Source organism: Pagrus pagrus (genome assembly GCF_965226575.1).
Source record: "Pagrus pagrus genome assembly, chromosome: 8".
NCBI lineage: Eukaryota > Metazoa > Chordata > Actinopteri > Spariformes > Sparidae > Pagrus > Pagrus pagrus.
This window is the reverse complement of record NC_140192.1, coordinates 23687928-23712010: the sequence shown is the minus strand read 5'-3', so window position 1 is coordinate 23712010 and position 24083 is coordinate 23687928. Positions and strand designations below refer to the sequence as shown.

The following is a 24083-nucleotide window of genomic DNA, read 5'->3' as shown; positions in this document are numbered from 1 at the left end:
GTGAGCATTACATCCTCTCCCACAGAGATGCAGAAGCAAAGTTTCATGGCTGTGAAGTTCCAAGGCTGAAATGTACGGGGGGCCACTGACTGAAGATATGCACCAGGCAACCTTGAACCTTTTTTTTTTTTTTTACTCCTCCTTTACGTCTGCCCTCCATCATTGCATTTCCTACCTCCTCTCAGAGAAAAAAAAAAAAAAAATACAGGCATTTGAAAAGCTGCAGATTATATGAAATACATTTTGGACTTTCATATTGAAATGAGGTGCAGCAGCAGCTTCTGCGGCCTCCGTCAGATTTGGTGCCAAACTGATTATTCCACATAAGAGGGCCTTGCTCTCTGTGCTCACACAGGGCTGGGATGCTGGATAGCAAAGCCGCCACAAAGGCTACAATTTACCAACTCTGGCTTCATACATTTTGATCTATTGCTCCCCGCAACTGTTAGCATTTCATTTGAGCTGTAGGGAAGTTGAAAAGGGGGCCTTTTTCTTTTTTCTTCGCCTACATGTCTCTACCCTCCCACTCTCCTTCTACGTCCCCTTTCCTGCCTTTTTTTTCTTTCATTCTGACACATTCTCTCTCACTCTCTCCCTCTCGCTCCCGCTCTCTCTCTCTCCTCTTTGCTCTCCCGCCAACCTGGTTAAGTGCAGAACAAATGGAGTTTCAAGGCTTAACAAATTTGTCTTTTACAATGGATATGAGGTCTTTTACATTGGATATGAAGTACAGCTTCAGATTGTATGAGTATGCATGAAGGACGGGTCAAAGGAGGCCTCTTTTATGGCACAAGCCTATAGGGGAGAGAGGGAAGAGGAGAGAAAGAGCAACAGAGCGAGAGAAGAGGGAAAAAAGATTAATAAATATGCCAAGGCCTCATTTTAATTGAACTTGAAGCATATGTTGCAAGTATGTACAATCCGTCCCAGATGTTTACTCCGGCCATGTGCACGGCTCTTCCCAGTGCACCACAAGGCAGCTATTAGCTGGATAACCTTTGCTCCAGAGGCTAAATGGGGTATTACATGGCCAAAAAGTAGAGCACCTGTTTTTCATTGCATAGCGGACCCCTTGCAGGCTTTTTGCCTTGGATCACCACATGTGTTTTGACTTAACAGATTGTTGGGCAGACGTGAAAAGTGTCTTTCTTGTGAGCAAGCACTGATATTAGTCACTTAATCTCAATGAAAGTCCAGCATCTAGACTAATTGATGGGGACGGCTCAGTTGTTAAAGCCAAGCAGGCGGGCTCATGAGGGGTGAAAGAATGTTAGACTAATTTTTTTTTCTTCTTCTCCTCCTCCACGCCGCGTGTTTATGTGTGTGCGCCGTGCCGACCTTCAACATGGAATGTTTCTTGATTCGTATTGACTACACACACATGCGAGCATACACACCCACCCACACACACACACACACACACACACACACACACACACACACATTAAATATGTTAGCGGCAAATTCCCTAAAGTTTTTTTTTTTTTTCGATATAACTGATTTTAAACACGGTGGCAAGTTTCAGATGCACCTTTTCTCCTTCAAAGTACATGATGGATCCAATAAATACAAAGTTACGCATTATTAGAAATAACCTGCCTTTTATCACTCTGTGTATAAGGATGTCAGGAAAGAACAAAAAAACATTTTTATTCCCATAAATAAGTTTGTCATAGATTCAAATAGTCCAATAAAACTACCCTGGCTTTATGCAGAACCCTTGTCATTGATAGTCTTGCATGCAATGGATTTGAATGTATTTCATTTAACCCTGGTTTACATAATTAGAAATATTGAACTCAGGTTGAATTGAATTTATTGTCAAATTAACATCTTTCTTTATTTCGTCTTTAGCCTTGAAGGTGTTCAAAAAAAGTGTTTTACTGGAATAATAACAGAGATGTAGTCATCAATGGAAAATATTTTCTCTCTCTCTCTGTTTTTAGTGTCAATCAGGTCATTCACGTCATTCATGCATTGTTGCTATTGTCATGTTTGAAGGCTGATCTTAACCAGCTAGCACTAGATTGCATTTCTAGACTCAGTTACTAGTGGTGGAAAGCACATTTATTTACTGCTGTAAGTAAAAGTACTGAAGGTACTTTACTCAAGTGTCTCTAGTTTCTGCTGCTTCATACTTCTGCTTTCTCTTCTCTATCCTCTCTTTCTATCTTTGAGGCAAATATTGTACTTTTTTACTGCACTAAACTTATTTGACAACTTCAGTCACTAGTTACTTTACAAATTCAGATTCACACTACAAAAAACTTAATAATAAAGAGATTTATTTTATTTTATCAAGAAGGCTTTGTTGGTCACCAGTAGGAAATTCACAAGCAAACCAGCAGTATGTAAAATAATACATGAATGTATACAGTGTTATTAGCTCCACTTCCACTAAATTCAACATTTAAGTGATAAACAAAGAAATGTATCAGAAGAATGTAATCTAATAATATAATTAATATTATTCTTAAATGAGCTGTTCTGCAGAAAGGGCAGTTTTACTTTCTGTACTTTAAATATATTTTTGATCTAATACTGTTGTACTTTCACTAAAGTAACATTTTCAATGCAGGACTTTTACACTGTGTTATTACTACTTTCAAACGTACATGCAAAATCCTTGTACATGCGTAGAGAGTGCTCAGTGTGAGAACAGTGTACTCTCTCCTTTGTGTGTGTGTGTGTGTGTGTGTGCGTGCGTGTGTCTTTGTGTGTGTGTGTGTGTGTGTGTGTGTGTGTGTGTGTGTGTGTGTGTGTGCCAGCTAATTCTGTGGCCAATCTTGCCTGGTGCTAGACATTATGATCAAAAGAATCAAAATCCAATAAAACTTAATTCTCTTTTTGTATTCTAATCTCAAAACGCTCTGAAAGACTTCATTTGTGTTTTAAAATCCTTACAATTTTCTTCCGCAGACGATGCCACCTGACCCTCCTACCTGATTTTAGTTCTGTATCTTGTCACCTTTTCACTAAACTGGAGTCTGCAGGTCAAATTATTATGTTAGACGTTTTGACATTGTGTCATGGCAGGTAAAGCACATGTGTAATGAATAACATTAACAGTGACTCTATTCAATCAAAGTTGCCCAGTAAGCCGTGCCACTGAACTGGTGATAAGTGAATAGCAGCAGTTTTTGATATTGTACCTGTGATATTTTACAACATGGACAAGTATTCACCAAGTATCTACTGTATGACTTCTCACCTCAACAATCCCTACAACTCCAAGACAAAGCAACTGCATTTTTTCCCCATTTAATTCATCCACTCATTTTAAAAAATGTGTCCCTTACTATCTTTATGTGCCTTTTCAGTACAGCCTGATGTAACATTGGAGGCTCGGACAGTGTTAGATAGCAGAAACATGCTACTCGCTCCTTTATTTACAGGCTAGTGGCTGCAGGTGCTTCAGTGTGCAATGTAGCCTGTGATGTCTCCTCTCACCTGTGGGCTCACCGTCCAGAGCTGGCATGAGGCAATCACCTCTAGGCTCTGCATGGGCATGAGTGTTTGTGCGCGTAAATGTGTTTGTGTATTTGTGTGAGGCGTCTTGGTTGTGTGTGTGTGTGTGTGTGTGCGGTGGCTCAGCTGCCTCCCAGAGGGGGGGCTTACTGGAAAAAGAGAGAGAGAGTGAGAGAGAGACAGACTGAAGGAGTGAGGAGATTACCCTCACACGGTTGACTGGTCACTGAAGCGCTCGTGCTCCGCTCAGCTAGGCTCCACTAGCCTCAGGAGGACCTGACACAGATAAGATACACACTGCAATCATGTCCTGCTCACGGGCTTACTGCTCGGTGCACCCCCTCTCCCTTTCTCTCTCCATGTCTATCTATCTATATCTTGCTCACACACACACTCACACACACACACACACACACACACACACACACACAGACGTACCACACGAACCCTTAAAAAAAATCTCCCGTTTTCTGCTCATTTTCTCCTCCCCAGCCTCATATGCAAAGCGGATGGTAAATATAGAGTGGACGTTAATCATTAGCATCAACACACTGATGTGTAACATATGAATTATAATGAAATGAAAAGGCCTCTCTAGTCTTATTTATGGACCAGTTCCCTGCAGGCACTCCATATTAACCAGCAGTGAAATGTGTTTTCATCCATGCTGGGGTCAAACAGTAACGCTGTTTTTTTCACCTACTGCTTCAATAGCTGATTCTAGTTGTGCCTTACTGGATTAAAATACAATTTTGAATGATTTAGGACTGTATGACTCATGTACAGTGAATGACACACAATGAACATGATATTTCATCAGTTTTATGAGCGCTGTGCAGTGTTTTTTCTTCCTTTTTAGAGCTCTCATCGATGGGTCCACTGTGTATATAAAACCGAGCATACATGATCCTCCGTTTCTTCATCTCTCCTGCCACACAGCCATCTTCCCACACCACAGTATCTCTTTATCCTTCTCATCAATAGTGCTGAGACAGCCGTTCCACCCTCTGCTGCTTCCCCCCGTAGGCATGACTCATGCACATACATGTGCGCACACACACACACACAATCGTGCGCATGTGTGTGTTTAGTAATGGTTCTCTGGCAAGTATATAACTCCTGGCGAATGGCTAGTTATCAGCACACATATCCAGTTCTCATCCTGGAGGCCTCACAGCTATTTTCAGCCACTGATTTTAACATACAGCTTCTCTCTCTGTTTCTCTTTTTGTATTTATCTGTCTCTTGTCTTTCTCTTCCCATCTCCGTCTCAGCTGCTATCTCCTCTTCTTTATATCGCCGAGCAGCTGCCAAGGCTTTTTGCTCCGTATAATGTTAATAAGACACACACTTTGTCTTAGTGTGAATATGGTTAAAAACAGTGCAAGTTTTCTGACTCGTCTCCTCCTAGCATACGGTGCTCGGCAGCACCTTCCCGAAGCCCCGGCACTCCTCTTTCAGTCCCAGTCACGGCACTGCGCCGATCGCTCAGATGGCATAATGTAATTGGACTAAAGGGAGCACTGGGAATTATATCAATGCTCCGAAAAAAAAAAAAAAAGGTTGACTGAAATGTTGTTCTAGGGAGGCTATTGAGCTTGTGATGCAGTGGGGTTGTCCTCAGGTATCAGGGGGGTTTCTTGGCTGCCGAGGAGAATTGGAGAGAGAGAGACAGAGGGGAAGAGAAAAAAGTTTGAATGTCTGTGTTCTTTTCTTCTCGCCGCCTGTGAAGGATGAAAAGCGCCACGCCGTAAAAGATGCTTTTGACTTTTCCGCTTTATTTTTCTTCCCATCTCACTGTCTCTTTTTTCCGTTGCTCAGCAGAGACGCTGGTAGGAACTGCATTTTAATCATGTTTTGCTAATAGAGGGAGGAATGAAAACAAAAAGGAGGGTGAAAGAGGCATGGAGGGGTATTGTCTCTCTATGCAAAATACATTGCATTGTTTGTTTGTTTTTCCTCTTTGTCACACACACACACATCAGGTGAATCATCTCTCACTATCGCTATTCCCCCCAGATACGTATCTCTTGCTTTGTCTCCCGTTTCTTCTTCATTCTCTGACTCTTCTTCATTCTCTTAAGACTTTAACTCTACCTCTGGCCTTTGTTATTTAAAAGAAATGTAGCTGTTTTTTTTTCTTTTCTGCACTGTGGGTCTCAAATCAGTCCGGCATTAACCCAACTATCAAATACAATTATTTTGAGGTCTTAACAAAGGTGAGTACTAAAAAAAAAATCAATCATGACTCATTTCTGCATTGCAAGGCTAAAAAATGTTTCCACTGCAGTGCATTTGGCGAGAAGAATGTTATTCTTACCCACAGGCTACAGCCTACTTATATTGGCCCCAGTTGTAAAACATCCACATGTCTTCTTTAACCCTTTCACCTTAATTTCTCTGGGTTGTAAAGAGAAAATCTCACTGTAATCTATCCACAAGGATCCTAAACCAGGCCCCTGGGAGGACAGCCGTGATAAAAACCATATCCTTGAGGATATGTTGGCTTCCTGGCACTTTGAGTGGATACGGGCGATGGTGGTAAGTGGGCATGTGTGTGGCTCTGGCAACTAACTCCTGATAGTGTGTGTCACTGTCTTCTGGTTTCCTTTAGCTCTTCGTCTGTCCGACGGCCTCTGTCTGCCGTCCTGTCGGGGTTTGTGTACAGTACCTGTCCTCTGTCCGCGTCTCAATCAGCACCCACGCACTGCACGTTCAGCCCACAACCCAACCCAAGCTCGAGGCCTCCGTCTATGCCTGCTCTTTAAGGTGATGGGGGGAACTAATGGGGCTCCAGCATGGAAGGCTGCTCCCGTCTTTTTGTGTGACTTCCCTGTAGCACTGTAGTCCTGTCACGCTGCAAGGTGACGGCTGTAGTCGAGGTGCGATGGCGTGCTGACTGTGTTTAGCTGGTGGGACTTTCGGCTCTGGGGTACTAAAGGGTGACATTGGGAACGACTGGAGTGACTTTGCACCTGTTTTGGGTGTAATCTGTGCAGTGAGGGGGGTCATTAGGGAATGGATTCTGTCATAGGGTACTTAAGTGTAATGTTTTGTTTATCTATTTTTGACAAAAGTAGGCTTTTAGTTCAGATTTGTTTTTTTGAAAAGCGGTGATTACATTCCTCTCACAAATAATGATGTTTTCACAACTTGTGACCCCTAAGTCACTGATAACAAGCACCTAACAAACTCATTTTCCAATTAATTTCAGGGCCACGCATGTGTGTATGCGTGTGCATGTGTGTGATGGGGTGATTTGAATGCGCGCGTGAGCACGTTCTCTTAAAAGTTGCTACAGAGGCAGTAAAACTATTTCATATTGCCGGAGCAAATCCCAATGCTCATTATGCCTAATGCAGCGATTTCTACTCCCCCAACTGTTATTGTTCTGAATCACGCACACACACAAGCGGCTGAACCAACTGAACTTTTTGACTGATGAACTATGCATCAAAGGATTACGATGAGCACTCGTTGCACTGTAGGTGAGGAGTTCTCGCGCGCTCTCATCCACCCAAAGTAACTCTCTCGGAGACTCTCACCAAATAGGATGTCGAAGATGGCACGCCGTCAGCCCTCCCGGCCTCTCATTGGACAGAATGTGGAGCACAACACTTGACAGCAGTGTCGTCTGAATTTGAAAGTCAGACATGTTAGAAGGCAGCCGCCACCTTTTCTTTTAACAAGAGTCATAAATGTGTAATGAGCACAGAGAGGATGCATATTTTATTTACTTTTTTGAAGACGTGATCCCCTCACTTCATAGCGATGCACTCCCGCTCTGTCGTTTTTTTTCTGTTTCACTTCCAAAACAAAGTTTAAAACAGTGGCTGTTACAGCTGTTTCTATTGCCTGTGTCTCTCTGAACGTGAATATGTAATTAAAGGTACGCGAGGCAAGCAGAGTTTTAGAGACCTAGGTGATGAATCAGATGTACTTTAACTAAATATGATATGATTTAATGGATGGGGGAAAGTGTGTGTATTTTAAAACCTTAATAAGTTAAATAGTATAAAATGCAGACTCTTACAGAATCAAAAATCATGTGTCTGAAAAATATATATTTTTTTAAACTAATTACCTAATTTCTCTTCCTAATCTAAACATATGAAAGCCCATCATCTCGGGGTACAGCCAAAACAATTGAATCCAGTGTCTCCAGAGTTTACATCGTGCAGTAGCATATGTTTTCATGCCAGCCCAGACAGGAAGAATGAGACAGACAAACAGATAGGACAGACTGACAGACAGACAGATGGGGGAGATGGGCTGGAGCAGTTAAACCAGGCCAACAGAGGACAAGAGTAATGTTGTCCCATTCATCACGCACTGCCAGGCTGGATCCTGGGAAGGACAGGGGAAGGAGAGCGCAGGAGCAGGGGAGCAGAGGTGAGGCAAAGTGGGGGAGAATTGGGCAGGCCGGGGGTGCAGGGTGGGCGGGGGTCGGGTGGCGTTCAGCAGGAGGCAAGGAAGGGGAAGTGATCAAGCGTAGAAGTTGTGGGGTGGTAGACATTTATGTGTGTGTGTGTGTGTGTGTGTGTGTGTGTGTGTGCGCGCGCGCGCCCGACCTTGAGTCTGATGGAGTGGCTGGTGTGGTGGAGGTGATGAGAGGCCCCAGGGGGAGATGGGTAAAGATGATCAGTGGCAAACAACCTCCTGCCACCCAGACACATTAGAGACACACACTCATAACACCAGAAACCTTTCTCTTTAGGATAGGAAGCGGAGGTCAAACTGAAAATAAGTCACTACCGCCACCTCTTCCTTTTATTCCCTCTTTCCCTCTATCCCTCTCTTTTAGATATGTGTATATTTATCCTCGCTATGGGACTAGGCTGGGCAAAGAGACTAATTAGTACTAGGGAGAGCATTGTGTCTGCCTGGTACACCTTCAGCTGACAGTCTTAACTGGAGTTTGACTTTGCTTTATGGTAGCAACCCTCAGCACACACAGATATTCTCCAAGAAAACTGCGTGTCCGCGTGCATATACACACTCTCTCCTCACATTTGGGCCTATGGGAGTGGGCCGCCCCTTCACATCTTAACGTGGCCTTTGTGTGTGCCAGCCGCTTGATGAGGGCCAGGAGGACGTGCAGCGCATCTCAACACCCTGGTTAAACAGATATTTATGTGTTTATGATAAGAAGAGAGGGAGGGAAATAGAGATGTATTCCCCACATTCGCTCGTGGATTAGTTGTTGTATGGGATAAATTATTTATTAAAACCGCAGCCTCCAAAAAAAGAGAGGAACATCTGCTTCTTTCATGTGGCGCTGGCGAGGTGCCAGGTTGCATGGTGGTATCTGAGGCCGGTCGCAGGGCCTTTGTTGCGTCTTGTTGTCATTTCCTGAAAGAGGGGAGATGTTCTTTTAGGCCACTGGGTTCCCAAGTTGTTGTTTTTTTTCCTTAAGGGGCCTCTCTTAACTCCCAGTGGGTAAAATCTGTGACTCATCGCTCCCCAGTGGAGTTGGTAATGCTTGGAATAGACACCAATGGAACACTTTAGTTATTATTAATTTTGTAGGGCAGTTATTGGCTTACATAATGTACCACTGTTTTGGGAGCTGAACTGTTTAAACGCACAGCATGTTTTCTCTTCGGCTAGGGAAAACAATGAAAACAAACAACCTAATTTGATTAAATCCGTCTGGCATGACTCAGGCAGAAATGTTCACGTATGAGGTCACATTCGCCAACCTTTTTCTGCAATCTCTGACAATAATCTAGTGTTTCCCAGGAAGTTACAGCGACAGGCGACAATGGACCACACATTTACCTTGAGTAAGATTTTGAATTTCTCTGGGTTAGTACATCAGTGGAAAAATTTGGGATAACGTAAGTTAATGCTGATATTGTGTTGATGATACACATATGATAACATCATGTGATGTAAAGATGTTGGGCTTTGTGGATTGTTTGTTCATGAGTTCATCTGGTTGCTTTTTCACTGTCATTTAGTGTAATTGTAACTCGTATTTTGGGGGTCATTTATTTGCCAAAAAAGAGACAAAACACACAGAAAACCAAGTTAAAATAGATCTGATTGCAAGCAAGTTTTCTATAAATATTGGGATGATGTTGTAAATTTGTTTTGCCATGATAATCATGTGGTGAAAATCTGATATCGTGACAGGATATCATTACCAAGATCAGTCAGAAATTGGAGGAAATATGTTTTTAGGAAACACAAAAGAGTATTTTATTTTTGACTGGAGCCGAAAGACAGTTTCACTGCGAACATGTGAGGAATAACTGTGTTTACCACCACCTTTGATCATAAATGACCTTATACACACTTTTTGGAGCATTTTCCAATGTACCTACAACACATACATACAGTATTGTTGCTTGCTTGATTTTAGAGACAAGCCGTCTGAACATGGGACTGTTTCGACTCAGAACTGATACCCATGTAATACTGCTCGACTGATCTGAATGCCACCAAATGAACTGATAAAGCTTCCTCTCCTTCTTGCGAAACAGTGTTGCACTTTCATCAGTCACTAAATGATTTTTATGCAATAAATTCAAGAAATTCAAATGGATTTTTCAGAGAGGTAGCAGCACATCGACTTTTAAGAATACAGGAGTAGATTCTGTGCAGTAGATGCTTGCACATTGTATGCAGTGTTTATTATTCTGTCATTCCTAATTCCTGCGCAGGCTTTGGAAATTGAATTTGTGTCACCCCTAAAGCATTCCTCAACTTGCTCAACTTTTCACCGTTTTTTTTTTTGTTCCTTTTTCCTGGGGTGGAAATGGGAGGGATGCCGTCTCCCTCTGCAGTTACAAAATCAACAAGAGCGCTTTCAGATGCCCTCTGGGAGCCACATATTAGCATCCTGTCACGTTTTATATGACATTTCAATTTTTACTGTGCTGCCAGTGTGAGAGAGGCAGAAAGAAAAACAAAGAAAAACAGGTGCAATTTTAGCACAGCAGCAATGAGCAGCAGCCACTTGTGGTTCAGACTCATTTCGTGGTGTGATGGGAGATATGCTGCTACATTATAACGGTTAGGTTTATCATTTTTATGGCGTAACCCAGCAGGGAGAACAATGTGATCGGAGGTTAAAACAGTCTCAAATGGCTCTCGCTATTTCCACCCAGTAGATATAGGACAGATATTTGAGTCCATCGTAATAGGCTAAGTCCTCAGTGACCTCTCTCTTGTTTAGCTCTAGGCCTTGGGTCAGTGAAGAGCAAACTGTCTTTGCAAAGTTTACAACTGCTCACTTTGCACTTTTTTGCATTTAGATGTACTCTTCCGCGATGCTATCTCTCTGAAAGAGAAATGGAGCAGTCGGGTACACAGAGGCATTGTGCATCTTTCCTTTGTTAAATATTTAATCCAGTGTTTCAAGGAGTTTACCACATTTGTTTACCACAATTTACCAGCAAGTGCAATGTGGTTAGCCTAACGTGGCTGTTTCAACGCGTGTGTGTGTGAGGGAGTGTGTGTCCCTGGGCTCTCTCTGGTGTCACTGAGGGTTGTTTCTCCTTAACGCATGCAAACAGCTCGCATCACTTTAACGAGCCTCTCCCGCCTCTGTCTTCCCTGATGGGAGCATTCCCATGATGCAGCCTGCTGCACACACTTGCACACAGGGTGGCTCGATGCTGAACTGATGGGTGCTTGGCTGCGATTTCGTATCCCACTCCACACATCGAAACAATGATGCAAACTTTGGACATAACCACAAAAGATGCATTTATTGTCTTTAAATGGCATGCATGCAATTAAAACAACTCTCTGCCAACAAAGACTCAGGAAAAATTTCTCCCACCGCCCTGATGAGAGTTAATTGATGTCAAAGAGTTTTTCCCTGCACATTTCATTCACGGGGTAAACAGATCATCTCAATGCAGTTTTTCATTTAATACACAGTAGTATGCAGTCCGTCTGTACCCTTAACTCCTGACCCCTTTGCTATACGGTAGATTATAAAACAAATGATTTTCATAACGATAGGTAGGCCAAGCAGGAAAAGACAGAGAGAATAATGATTAATAATAATGATTCCTTTGCATGTATATTACATAAACGCTCTGGAGTTTGCATTCCACAAATTACTGGTGTATTGCATTAGCTCACCGATGGTCATGGGCATTCAAAAAATTAAAACCGTATGTATTCTCTCCTCTTACATATTCTGTCAAGCCACAACTGGGGATGCTAATTTATATTCAGTGTTTCTATATTCTTGCATATAATTTGTTCTCATTTAATGTTAGCGCTCCGTCAGTATATGCAAACATTATGCTTCCTCTTAAGAATTCGGTTTATATCAAATATAGTTGTGACGCAAAGTAAGTCTCAAATCTTTAGGTAGGGTTGCAGCGATGTGCTGATTTTAAGGTATGAAAGCTGACAACTATACCATATACCGTGTGCATTTGAATTCTAACATATTAAAAAACATAATATTTCAACAATATATCAAGTTTCATGTCTGTAAGGACATAAAATAAAACCAACATACCCTTCTGTTATCATGGCTGTAAGGGTCATTGTAACAGATTTCAATAATTATAATAATTTTGTTATACCGTATACTGTGATATTATCTGAGATGGTTATCACATGGTAAAAATATAGAACTGTTGCAACCCCATCTTAAGGATTAATCCCACTCATTGACATTGTAAAAGTGCAACTGTATGAACTATTCTACACTTCCTATACATATGAACATGGTATGAGAATCCGACGTATCACATTTACTTCTTACAGTGCATGAAATCAAGTAAGAATGAATGTTCTGTCATTCATCTGCAATGACAATTTGTAACACGCAGACTGAACTTGCAGTTACTGTAACATGTCAGCGTAACACATCGCAGATTAACCTACGGTCGCAGTCCATTAAAGTGCATGATGCTAAAGTCATTAGGCAGGCTTATTACACTATTTGTCTGAATGATTCAAGCCATGCGGCATCATCCGTCAGAACGCTGTTGTCAGAGGTGCCGGGATTTGTGGCATACTTGAGCATTAACTTGACGTGCAACTGTAGCCAAGTCAAAGCGTGAGAGAGGCCTCGCAGATTTCATTTTATTAGTCTTGCCTTCAGGTCTCCAAACAAAGCCACTTAGTCTCTCTGACAGACACAGGAAGAGACAGATGGAAATACCGGCCCTGAGTCCTTCTTTTTGTGTAATGCACAGCACAAGCATTTCGAAACGGAGTACTTGATTTGACTTATTATGCCAGTGATGGATCCACTCTTGAGGATGTGCAAATGTGTCTTAGGAAGCTCACCTCATCCTCAAATATTTCACCATTTTGTGAGAAATCTGAATTAAGAGAAAGAAAGCTTCCTCTAACCTTGACTGTGATGTGTGAATGCCATGTCTCCCTCCTCATCTTTCTGTATCAGTTACCTCTCCGTCAGTGATGACATTGCAGTCTAAACAAACTTGTTCAGTAGAGAAAGAAACTGCTTTTAGGAGTGAAGGGCCCTCGTCGTCTAATCTATGTCGGGGCATAATATCGTTTGCAGAGCCACAAGACCAGGTGTGCAGATCAACCTTATCTAATAGCTGAAGGGTGTGCGTATGTGTGTGTGTGTTTGTGTGCGTATTAGGTTCCATTATAAGAACAGGTTGCCTGGCTCCATATGTGCGCAGTGTGCGGGGAAGCTGGGAAAACAAGGTTCTCCGTGGCCCTCTGTGTTATTGCTACCTCCCGCCTCCCCGAGTCGTGTTTGAAGACAGGAAATACGAGTCAGACCGCAGTCCGAGGGGCATGTGGCAATGGTTTATACTCCGATGACCTCTGACTTATCCTCTCCACCCCCGCCCGCTCTCTCACACCACTCCCCTGGCCCTCAAACACTCTCCCCTGAGTCTGGGCCCGAAAATAAAACGGCCTGACCGGGCCCAGCCCGGCTCAGCTCGGCCTAACCCAGCCCAGCACAATAGACCCTGCGTTCTGAGATTTGTTTTAGCGAGCAATGAAAAACAGATGGACTCTGAGGAAAGGACGGAGAAGAGGAGGAGAGAGAGAAAAAGAAAGAAAGGGAGTCTTGTAAAATATTTGCGAAGAAAAATAACCCAGGGAGGCTGTCTAATTATATCTATTTGTCTTGTGTGGTTTTGCTGGGGAGGCCATGTGGTCTCCCTGGCTGCTCCATGGTTCATTTTTCACATTATCTGATCCTGGATGGAGAGTAAAAAGAAGAGGGTGGGTTTCAGGGCAGTGTGGGGAGGGTTGGGTGTTTGGGGTCTCAATGGGAGGGTTGTGGTGAGGTGGAGGGCGGACTGGTCTCATGGAGTGAAATGCGGTAAAGGCCTCTGGGGTCCCGGAGGTTTCATGTCTTTGACTGCTTCACTGTCCTCTTTGGTTATAATGATAAGGATTACTTCTCTAATCTAACAGCGTCCATCCATCTTCGTCATTAACACAGCCATCGCTTTTTCATGCTATTTCTCTAACAAAAAAAATAATCTTCTGGTTCCTCTTTAAACTTTTCCGGTCCATTTTGCAGTTAATTAACTCACAAACAGCTGTGTGATACTTTATTCTCCAGCCTTATGAAATCCAGACTCTTTCTTATCTAAAGCATGAAACTTTCTGGCATCTTTAGTGGAGTGTTTTCATTCACAAGTGTTCATTAATACTCTCAACAAAAGGGGGGGAAAGCACATCAATTCATCCGATCAAGAATATTATTAGCAAGCAATATATCAGCAATAAAAATGTTTTGTATAGTTGTATGCGTGCTGGTGTGGTGACATACTCGAACTGGATGATCTTATATTGAAAGTCTTCTGCCAGTTAGCTGACCCATGACCCATAATTGTAAACTGACCAACAATGACAGTCCCGCTGGACTCTTTTGTAACTTTCCTCCGAGAACAAATAGTCCACCTCTTCTTGTTATGCCCCCTTTTTTGTCTCCCAAGCATGCCCACCAATCACATCCAGCCGCAACCAGTCTGCGTGTTGATGTCCTCACTCAGCCAACGGCTCTAGATCACTCTCTGTCACCTCATTCCGTCCAGATCCATCCTGTCCCTGCCTGTCAGTCAGTCAGCAGGCAGCTCGTTGACTGTTGCATGACTTCTTAAATTCTTCACTTTATTTCAGTGAGAGAGGGGGATTGTAAATTTTAGATTGCCTGCCTAGTTTGTGGTTTCTTTCGCCGACTCCTCACGATATTCCCAACCATCAAAAGTTGAAAAGGAAGAGCTCTTCATGGTGGGTGACGGCGTTAATAAGGATGATAATGATGTCACGGCTGGTGACATCATCACAGTGTGCCAGCCAGCAGAACAAAAGAGGGCTCTGCCCGGTCTTCCTAGCTGTCTTGGCAGCAGCAGAGAGGGAGAAAGAGCGCCCAAAAATTGATGTATCCATTTGGCTTTCAGTTTAATTCTGCCTCTCTATTCACATATTCAAATTTTCCTGTGTGAGCTTTTGTAAGGAGGGAAACATTTTGATTTGTTCTGCCGACTTTATATCTCTATTACTGCCTGGAATGAAAGCACTCCGTCAGTTCATGCAGGATATCCGGTGATTTGGCTCCCCACTCCAAATCTTTGACGCTATTTAAAATGTATTGTTTTCACAAGGATGCCTGTGCCCAGCCTCTGTCTTCTCTCTCCTCTCCTCCCCTCTCTTCACTGTCTCCTCCCTCACCCTCGCTTTCTTTCCCCCTTGCCTACATCTCTATCTGTCCTCTTGCAGGACTCGGAGAGAAAGGGCTTCATGAACAAGCTTTATGCCATTCAGGACGTGTGCATCAGCGTGCAGAATGCACTGGATGAAGTAGCCTCCTATGGCGAGAGGATAAAGAAGTGAGTCGTAAGCCCGCTCCTCGGCACCCGGCCCGCTCCGCTCTGCTCCGCACGTCCCTGTGTGTTTTTTCCGCAATGCTAGGTTGCCCCGCTTCCCCTTGTCAGCCTAACTGAATATAACTCTGTGCCGCTCTCAGGAAACGGTGTCAGCGTGACACCCAACCCCGAGAGACAAAAACACAGGCTGTCTGTCTTTATGTCCATCACATCTCACTTAACCCTGCACGACCTCTTAACTGAATCATCTACTACTACATACTAGATTAAACACACGTCACTGCACATGCACACACACGCTCACATCCATTTATTTACTGTATACTCCTGCTTACACAGGCAGCTTTACTTTCACATAGACGTACAAAGGGAAGGGGAGGCGGGGAGTTTTGTTTTGATTAAAAGCTGCAGTAAAAGAAGGAGTCAGGCCACAGGTCCTTTCTTCAGTTACAAGTAAACACATTTTAAATCAAACTGAAACATCTCTGACCTGTGTTTCTGTAAGGTTGAGGGCACTTTACTGATTATATAGTGAGAATTGTATTGAGTCGGAGCACATTCTCACCCTGTAATGCCGACCTGTAAGAACTTCGGGTGAAGTTATTTCCTTCTGCAAAAGTTCCAGTGAGTGTGATGAATTTGTATTGCGGGGGCATCCAGATCATCTTGTTTTGCTTGAGAAAAGAATTAAAATGCCCTCTCTGACTCTCTACTCCTCTCTGCATGTTTCGCCACGTCTCCCGATGTTTACAGTCTCTTTTTTTCCTCTCTTTGCAGCACATTTAACTGGACTGTGCCTTTCTTAAGCTGGCTGGCCATTGTGGCTCTCGGAGTGGCCACCACCGTCATCTACTTCATCCCTCTAAGATACATTGTGCTAGCCTGGGGTGAGCTGATATAAAAGATGTATAAAATGTATTGACTTGTAAGCGTAAGTTATTAGATTGAAAAGGTATATTAAATGTAAATACATGTAATGCAAAGTAAGAGTTAAAATTTGCATTACTCTCTCTGTGAATGCGCTTTTCAGAGAGCGCAACAACTCATAAAAGGCTAACAACTTCCGCCACAGACAGTTCACCAACTCTCCTCTACCTGCCCCCCCACCGTTTCTCTCTCTCTCTACAGGGGTGAATAAATTCACCAAGAAGCTGCGAGACCCTTACACCATTGATAACAACGAGCTGCTAGACTTTCTGTCCCGAGTGCCCTCAGATGTACAAGTGGTGGGTGAACCTTCGGCTTTCATCTTTGTCTCATCTTTTATATCTTTCTGACAACACATCTGTCAGTTCCAGACATGGGCAAGGGTTAGGGCTCCTTTTATGATCTCCTCTCTCTCAAACTCACAACGTCTGTTTTCTTTCCTTTTCTTCCTCTCGGTCGTTGGCTCCTCACTGTTGTGCTTTCATGTGAACTGACTTTCCATTGTTTTTAGCCACGCACACATCTAATCTAATTGTTTTAAAGTCGTTTCTGTGTTTTCCTATTAAAAGCTTCCTAGTCTAATTCAATTTCCACATTCAAAGCTGGAGCTGTGTAATAAGATAACGAGGTTAAGTGAGTTTAGTGCCCGGCACATAACTAGATTGATTGACTCCATGCACATACACTCACACACAATTACAGTTAGCTGTTGTTTCCCAGCTATGCTAGTAATTGGAACAGAGTGTAAACCAACAGTTAACCAGCCCCATGCGGTTTTGCTTCTACATTAACCGTGAGATCAGATTAACTTTGTGGCTGAAGACTACAGATGCTTCGTTAGGTAAAATATGTTGTGTAGATGTGGATGTGTGTGTGTATGTTAGCTGTAACGTGCTGTGCTGCTCGGGACAAAGTGCAGTTTAAACTGCAATTAAGCGGCAGCTTGTGAAAGTCGTTGTGATATCCAGCACCGATGGTGTCCGCTGTGGCTGTTAAGCCCTGCTGTGCTGGGTTCAATACACACGCACCGGAACGCATAGATGAACACACATGCAGGCCGAGGCTGAACGACCCAGGGCCTCTGATACGACCAACCGCCACATCAGCACTGACACACTTCCTCTTTGATCGCTTGTTGCCCACAACTTCTTTCATCTTTACAGGGTCATAATCCTTGCTCCCCTGCACACCCCTGCCAACCCCCCGTGTTCTCCCCCCTTTCGGCCCCCGTGCAGTTTTACAGTTTCTTCGTTTACTGGGCCCTGCTGCAGCAGTAGGCACCAGGCAGGTAGCCATCGGCTTAAATGAGCCCAAGCTGTCCCCTCTGGTGAAGTGCAGCCACCTTACACACCTGGAGCCTGGTGGAACGGAGCGGCGAAGGGGCCCAGCCCCGGCAGGTATAAGGCCTTTACAAGGCCCCTAATGAGGGCCTGCTGGCTAGGAAAGGTGGGGGCAGACATGGTGCTCTGGTCTGGTGCCCGTGCTGCTGGAGTTGTGCCTACTGTATAAGTAATACTGTAAGTGCTACTGTAACGGTTATTGCTGCAGCTGTTGGAATGGTAATTGTTGCCAGGTTTAACTGACAGTTTGGAGGCTTTGCGAGTAATGAGGGTGAAAGACCAGGGGAGAGGGGGTAAGAATAGATTTCAGGGGAGGAAAGATGAGGATGGAAATAGAGGAACCGGAGGAGGAATGAGAACAGAAAGTACAAGTAGAGTTGACTGATCGGTGGAGATGACTAGTTTGATTATTGAAGGCACGGCAGTCTTGTTTTTATCAATAAGAGATGAGCATTAAAATTCAGATTCACTGCTTAGTCAGCTGTTAAGAAGTGAGACCATCGCCGATCACTTTCTCACTCAATCCAAAGGTTAATTTTCTGCGAAGGCACCCCGCACTGCGGTCGTTGGCTAAAAACAGACCAGAACGTTCTGCTCTGCGGTGCGTCCCGCTGCTGCCTGCGGTGGTGGGTTCACCTCATTGCCTGCCCCCGCCTTCCTGGGTCAAAGCCGTCTGTGGGGATTATGCCCTTTAGGCTCTGCGATGATACACAGAGGTGTTGGGGTCCAAATGGAGCATCCCCCTCGCGGGAATGGCCCATGGCACCTACTGGCATTGGTGCAAGGGCCCACTATGCCTGATACCCTGGATGACTAATGAAGTGCTATTTTAGGGCCCTGGCGTGACCTAACACACATACATAATCCCACACACACATGCTCACCCAGCAGTAGGGCATGTGAGGTAGGTTGGGGGTGTTTCAGTGCAGTGTTCCGCATCATTTGGAGGTGCTTCGGTGCAGACAGAACTGATGAGGCTCTAATGACTTTATATACAAAGGGCATCCACACTGGGCCACAGTCCATCATAACTTATGTAGCCGTACAGCTTTACAGTAAAGAATTACAGAAGTTTTAGTACATGAAAGGGAGTTGGCGTTTAGTGTAGAGCTGCAAAGATTAGCTGATTAATTGATTAGTTGATCAAAAGACAATCATTTGCAGTCATTCGAAGCAAAAATGTCAAATATTTGCAAGTCCCAGCTTCTTAAATGGAAAGATTTGCAGCTTTTTTTGTCATGTATGATGGTAAATACAGAATCTCTGGGTTTTGGACTGTTGGTTGGACAAAAAAAAAAACAGTTTGAAGACATCACTTTTCATCATATTTTTGAGCATTTTTTGACATCTTATAAACTACGATAAATTGATTAATCGTGAAAATAATCTGCAGAATAATTAATAATGAAAACAGTAATTAGTTGCAGGTCTACTGGCAACAGCACATCAGTTGCGCTGTTAACGGAAGGTACTTCAGTCTTGCAGGCTCTTTAAATCAATGACACCGGGCCCCTAACAGCATTGTCAAACACCCTTTAAAAACCAAATCCCTGTTGGTGCATGGAAGCTGCAACAGGCAGAGTTACCTTTTTTTTACCACCTGAACAGTTTACTTAAATCATTATGTCTCTCTGTGAGCAGCAATGTCAAAGGCTGACATGTGTGCGTGAAAGAGTCACCGTCCCTCTCCTGGCAACAGTTTCGTGTTGGACCCTTCACCAGTGTAAGCTATCGTTATGGTCATTATCAGGGAATCCTTCATGTCCTCTTAAACGAGGCCAAACTGAGCACCTTTATAGTGCAAAGTATTCCCTACCTGGCGTTTGGGAGGTGTCAGTGCACCAGTATGTTTTACGACACCATTAGCCATGTGAGCTAGGGAGTGCATAAGTAGGGCCAAGGCAATTAGCATGCCAAGTGGCCCTTTATGATCGGTGTAAAGTAGCTGGATCAAACCCCCGGTACAAAAATAAGCATGAATTCCAATTTAGCGCCTAATGAGCGGAGGGGAGTCGGGTTAATATTTTTAGACAACATTTATGTTGGGGATGAAACCTCCCTGGACACGCAGGGGTCAAAAGGCAGGATAGTTAAAGGTTGACTCGTAGCCAGATGTCATTACTTCTATCTAGCAGAGGTCTCTCTCTCCTTCTCTTTGTCCTTCTCCACTTTTTGTGACAAATTTAAACATTTCACTGCAAGTGGCCAATTAGTCACTATTCAGTGTGTGTCATGCCAGAGCAGCTAATAGGCAAAACTTTCCTTACTTTGTAAATTTTTTGCTCTCTGGTTTATGTCACCTTGACATCCCTTTTCTTTCCCAGCAGTAGACGTGAGTGCTGAATCCTCCGATCTGCAGATGTGTGAACTATAGACGCTAGTGTTTCCCTGGAAACATTTAATAACCCTTATGCTCCATTAGTCATCACATGAGATGAAACCCGCTGAGGTTTGTGCTCCCCTGAAAGGACGGGAAAACAGAATAACATAGTATCATTAAAATGTTGCTCCCTTGCCTTTCTTGACTTCATTTATTTACTCGCCTATTCGCCTTTTTTTCGCTCACTGTCACCCACCTTGGTTTTCGCCTTGTCTGTCTGCCCACACTGGCATCATCAAAACACTGTCAAAGGTTCAGCGCGAGAGGGAGAGAGGGAACGAGAGGCAGAGAGAGAGCGAGCGAGGAGCAGGTCCCAGGATGCTTTGTGGGTATCACTGTTAAACGAAGCACGATGCACGGTACACGGCGCCCCTTCAGCAGAGCACACTTCAAAGCCTGTTTTGCACTTGTACTGTCAACATTTGGAAGAGGAGAGGAGAGGAGCGAGGGTGGAGCAGCCTTTGAGCAGCGCTGGGTCTTTACCCACTGCCTCTCTTGTCGATGTTCCCTTTAAGCTCCCCACTCGCGCTACCAAATTGCTTATGTGCTTGCCGCATTACCGCACTTTTTTACTTTCACCCAATTCCGGTTTCTTTTATTTTGCTAACGTCCCACTTTCTCCTCGCCTCCTCTGCCTTTTCTTCTGTTTTTTGACTTTAACTAGCTCTTGTTTTCTGCATCGGATCGGTGACTGTGTGTGTTTGTGTATGTGTGTGTGTGTGTGCATGTTATTAGGTGAGGTGAGCGGGGGAGCCAAGGGTATAGCATCACGCAGGCCTGTCACCTGTAAGGTGGAATTGAACCTGTGACGCATGAGCCGGAATTCTCTTGGCTGGCAGCTCTTCACAGAGCAAACTCCTGTTTGATTGAGATATTGTTGTTTTTTTTCCCACCCTTTCTTTTTGTCACTACCCTTCAAGAGAAACAAAAAACGACTCTTCTACTGACATGCAAACTTTTCTTCGCCTGCACTCACAAAGAGTTTTGTTTGGACAGGAATGTCAACACGCAGAATTAAATTGCCTGTTCCTTTTTGCTGCTGTAGGCGTTTGGCCGTATAATGGTCCCACTAACAGTCGGTGATCCCGTAAAATATCTGTCCTACTTTTGGATCCACGTTAGCTCGCTTGAAGCTGGCAGCAAACGCTGAGCGAGAGTAAGTTCATATGGAGGAACATTTTTTTTTAATAAAAGGTGGATTTTTGGTGAATTTTCTTGCAATCGCAGGTATTTGTCCGTGTATCTGCGCTACATGCAGATGTGCTGTTACTCCTTCACTCATGAGTGAATTAAATCATTCAACCATTCTCTCACTTCTTCATCCATGGATGCACCACTGTCATTGATCGCAGTGGATGTGGGCACTCTGCCAGGACTGTCATGGTCCCCTAACGAAACTACCGCCACACACACACACACACACACACACACACACAGATGGGGTCGTATAAACCCCTTCTCTGTCCCCTGGGTGTCGCTCCGTTGTCTGCTTTAGTTGGCAGGGCCGTAAAAGGATCCACACCCACATGAGAACAGTATCTGTCATCACCCGAGTGTCCACAGATCTCCCTCCGTCTCACCCTGTATCTTCTTCACTCTCATTGTTTTCTCTCCTATTCACTTTGTTGGTTTATCCTGCTCTCTGCCCTTCCTCCCTTCATCTTTCTGTCTATTTTTGTCCCTTCGCTCTATCGCTTCCCATCGTTCCTTTATTCCCTTGTTTTCTCCACCTGGATTACTTCCTCGTCGCCTTTCAGACTATCTCCTCATCTCTCTTCTCTCTCACTGTATCCAGCAAACCGGTTGTGTTTGTACAGCTGTTTGGTAGGATGTTAGTTTGCCTTGTGGACAGTGAGGAGTATCCAGATCTGAATCAGTGCAGTCTGGCTGGCTAGTGAGGCGTAGAGAGCAACACATGCTGGCCTAACCACCTTAACGAGACATTGGTGACCACCGCTGTGAGACAGAGGAGCCAAAATACACCATTGCCTGTGCATACCGTGGCGGATTTGTACGGGATATTAATGATACAAGAGTGTGTCTGTATGATGTGGAAGGCTCGGGTGTGTGTGTTTGTAAATTCTCTTTGCTGGTACTAATATGCGTCTTCATTCTCGAGCGCACACAGACGCCTTGCAGCTCAGACTCGTACATTTCAGGCAGAGGGTACTGGAAGGCGTCACTGAAGCGACAGTGGGAACCAGTAGAAGATGGATGATAAAGACTCGTTCCCAGCCAGCGCTGAGAGACGCCGCTGTTCCCGTCCACAGCAGACAGACCCACCATGAGACAGAACAGAGAAACCATATTGACGTCAGTTTGTTGTCTGCCTGGAGAATCAGAGAGAGTGTCAGTCAGTCAGACAGGCAGAGTAGCCTACAGTACATCAGCCTAGGGAGGATCCCACAGACGATACTGGCTCTTTGGTGCTGTGACTGTTAAGTCTTGTTTTTTTTCTTTTTCCATTAGTATTCTGATTCAGTGGCTAGTGCTTGTCAGTGTCTTGAATCTGTCTAGGCTAGCGACTGTATTTGTGTGTGCGTGCACAAGTGTGTGTACATTTGAAAGTGAGAGACTGGCGGAGTGACAGTCTCTGGTTGTTGATGCTCAGCCACTGTGATGCTGTTGCGTGTTGAGTGTCCATCACTTCAGAGCAGTTTCTTTCTAAGATCGGCACACCGTCTTTGCTAAGCATCACATGAAGTGGTAATCAGTTCCCTTTGGGTAAACCAGGTGACTCTCCCTCAGTGATTATGTGGTCTCCTTGAGTTTTTCAGATATATATTTTTCGGCGCTTTGAGCACCACGAGCCGAGTGCTATCCAGTTCCATTATATTCAAGAGAAGGCAGACATCTCCAAAACTTGGCAACTCACACCGAAACAGTTAAGATGAATAAATAGCTATACTGATAAGAGTAAAAACTTGTTGTTTGATTTTGGGGTGAACTGCCCCTTTAAGTTTGTCTGGCATGAGACATTTATTGTCTTGGTAACTTGTAGGATTAAAGCAATGCTTTTGACATACGTAGGAAGTCACTTATTTCCTTTCTTGCCGTCAGATAGATGAGAAGATGGATACCACTCTCGTATGTTTGTTAAACATGAAGTTACAGCTGGGTGATAGTTAGCTTAGCTTAGCATACAGACTAGAAACCAGAGGAAACAGCCAGCCTGGCTCTGTCCAAAGGCAACAAAATGCAAAATGCAACTAGCACCTTGAAGGCTCACAAATGATCATGTTATATTTTTTTATTCAAAAATTGATATGGGTCACACACACTTTAGACAAGCATCTTGAACTGCACTATGGATGAAAAATACAAGTTTTCATGTTGGCAGATATCTGAGAACATGTGGACATCGATATATCTGTGATAGGCTACAATCGACCAACCAATATATCAGCCGGGCTCTAGTTTCCTTCCGTAAATCCTTGAGTAAACTTTAAGTTAAATAATGGAAACTAGAAATTCTGGACTTTTTGCTGTTTGACGCTGAACCACCCCAAATAGTTAGAAAACCCTCCAATGTTATGATGCTGTTCTGCATGTAATGTCTGATGGCGAGCATCTAGTGGAGAGAGAAAGATGTAGAAGAGGTTGCACGTTGTTGTTGTTTTTTTTTTTGTTTCTTGTAACATGAATGATGCAAACACAGTGAAAATCTCCAGTGTGTTCGGTAACCTCTCCAGCCTATACTAAGTAGGAATTTCCTAACGAGCATTTAGGATCAATACTGTGTTAATGATGCCGTAGTTACTGTAACTGAAAGGGTTACACTGCGTTTTTTCTACCCTCTGTTTCCTTCCCATCTCTTTGCCCTTTCTCTCCTTCCACCATCTTGCCATGCTGAGATGACTCTGTTGTCTCTCCAAGCTTTCCCATGAGGCCTTGCCCTGTTCTCTGTTTGTTTGTGTGATCCCTTCCCTTAGGCCACTGTCCCACATCTGTGGAAGTATGCGTGTACGCTTACATTTGTGTGCAAGGGCGAGTGTATTCGGAGCTTTGAACAGTGTACATGGATTGTGTTTGTGTATGTGTGTGTACGTACATGTGAGTGTCTTTATGTGTGTCTGTGTGTGTGTTGTAATCAGTGTGTAATCCCCTCCCTGAGGCCACTGTTCCACACAGCTGGACTCAGAGAGCCTCTGGAGGGTTTCTGTG

The 24083-nt window shown here is 43.9% G+C and overlaps 1 protein-coding gene across 6 annotated transcripts in view; it reads left to right on the top strand.

The window, feature by feature from the left end:
• Window positions 1–24083, top strand: part of mctp1a (multiple C2 domains, transmembrane 1a) — a 150403-nt gene that overhangs the window by 123033 nt on the left and 3287 nt on the right. For 4 of the 6 annotated variants that reach the window (XM_084360087.1, XM_084360088.1, XM_084360086.1 and 1 more), the window contains 4 exons: window positions 5911–6009; window positions 15166–15275; window positions 16050–16159; window positions 16401–16498. In XM_084360087.1, the coding sequence (XP_084216213.1) occupies window positions 5911–6009; window positions 15166–15275; window positions 16050–16159; window positions 16401–16498 (417 nt within the window). The remainder of the gene's footprint in view (window positions 1–5910; window positions 6010–15165; window positions 15276–16049; window positions 16160–16400; window positions 16499–24083) is intronic. The other 2 variants (XM_084360090.1, XM_084360089.1) reach the window with 1 other exon arrangement.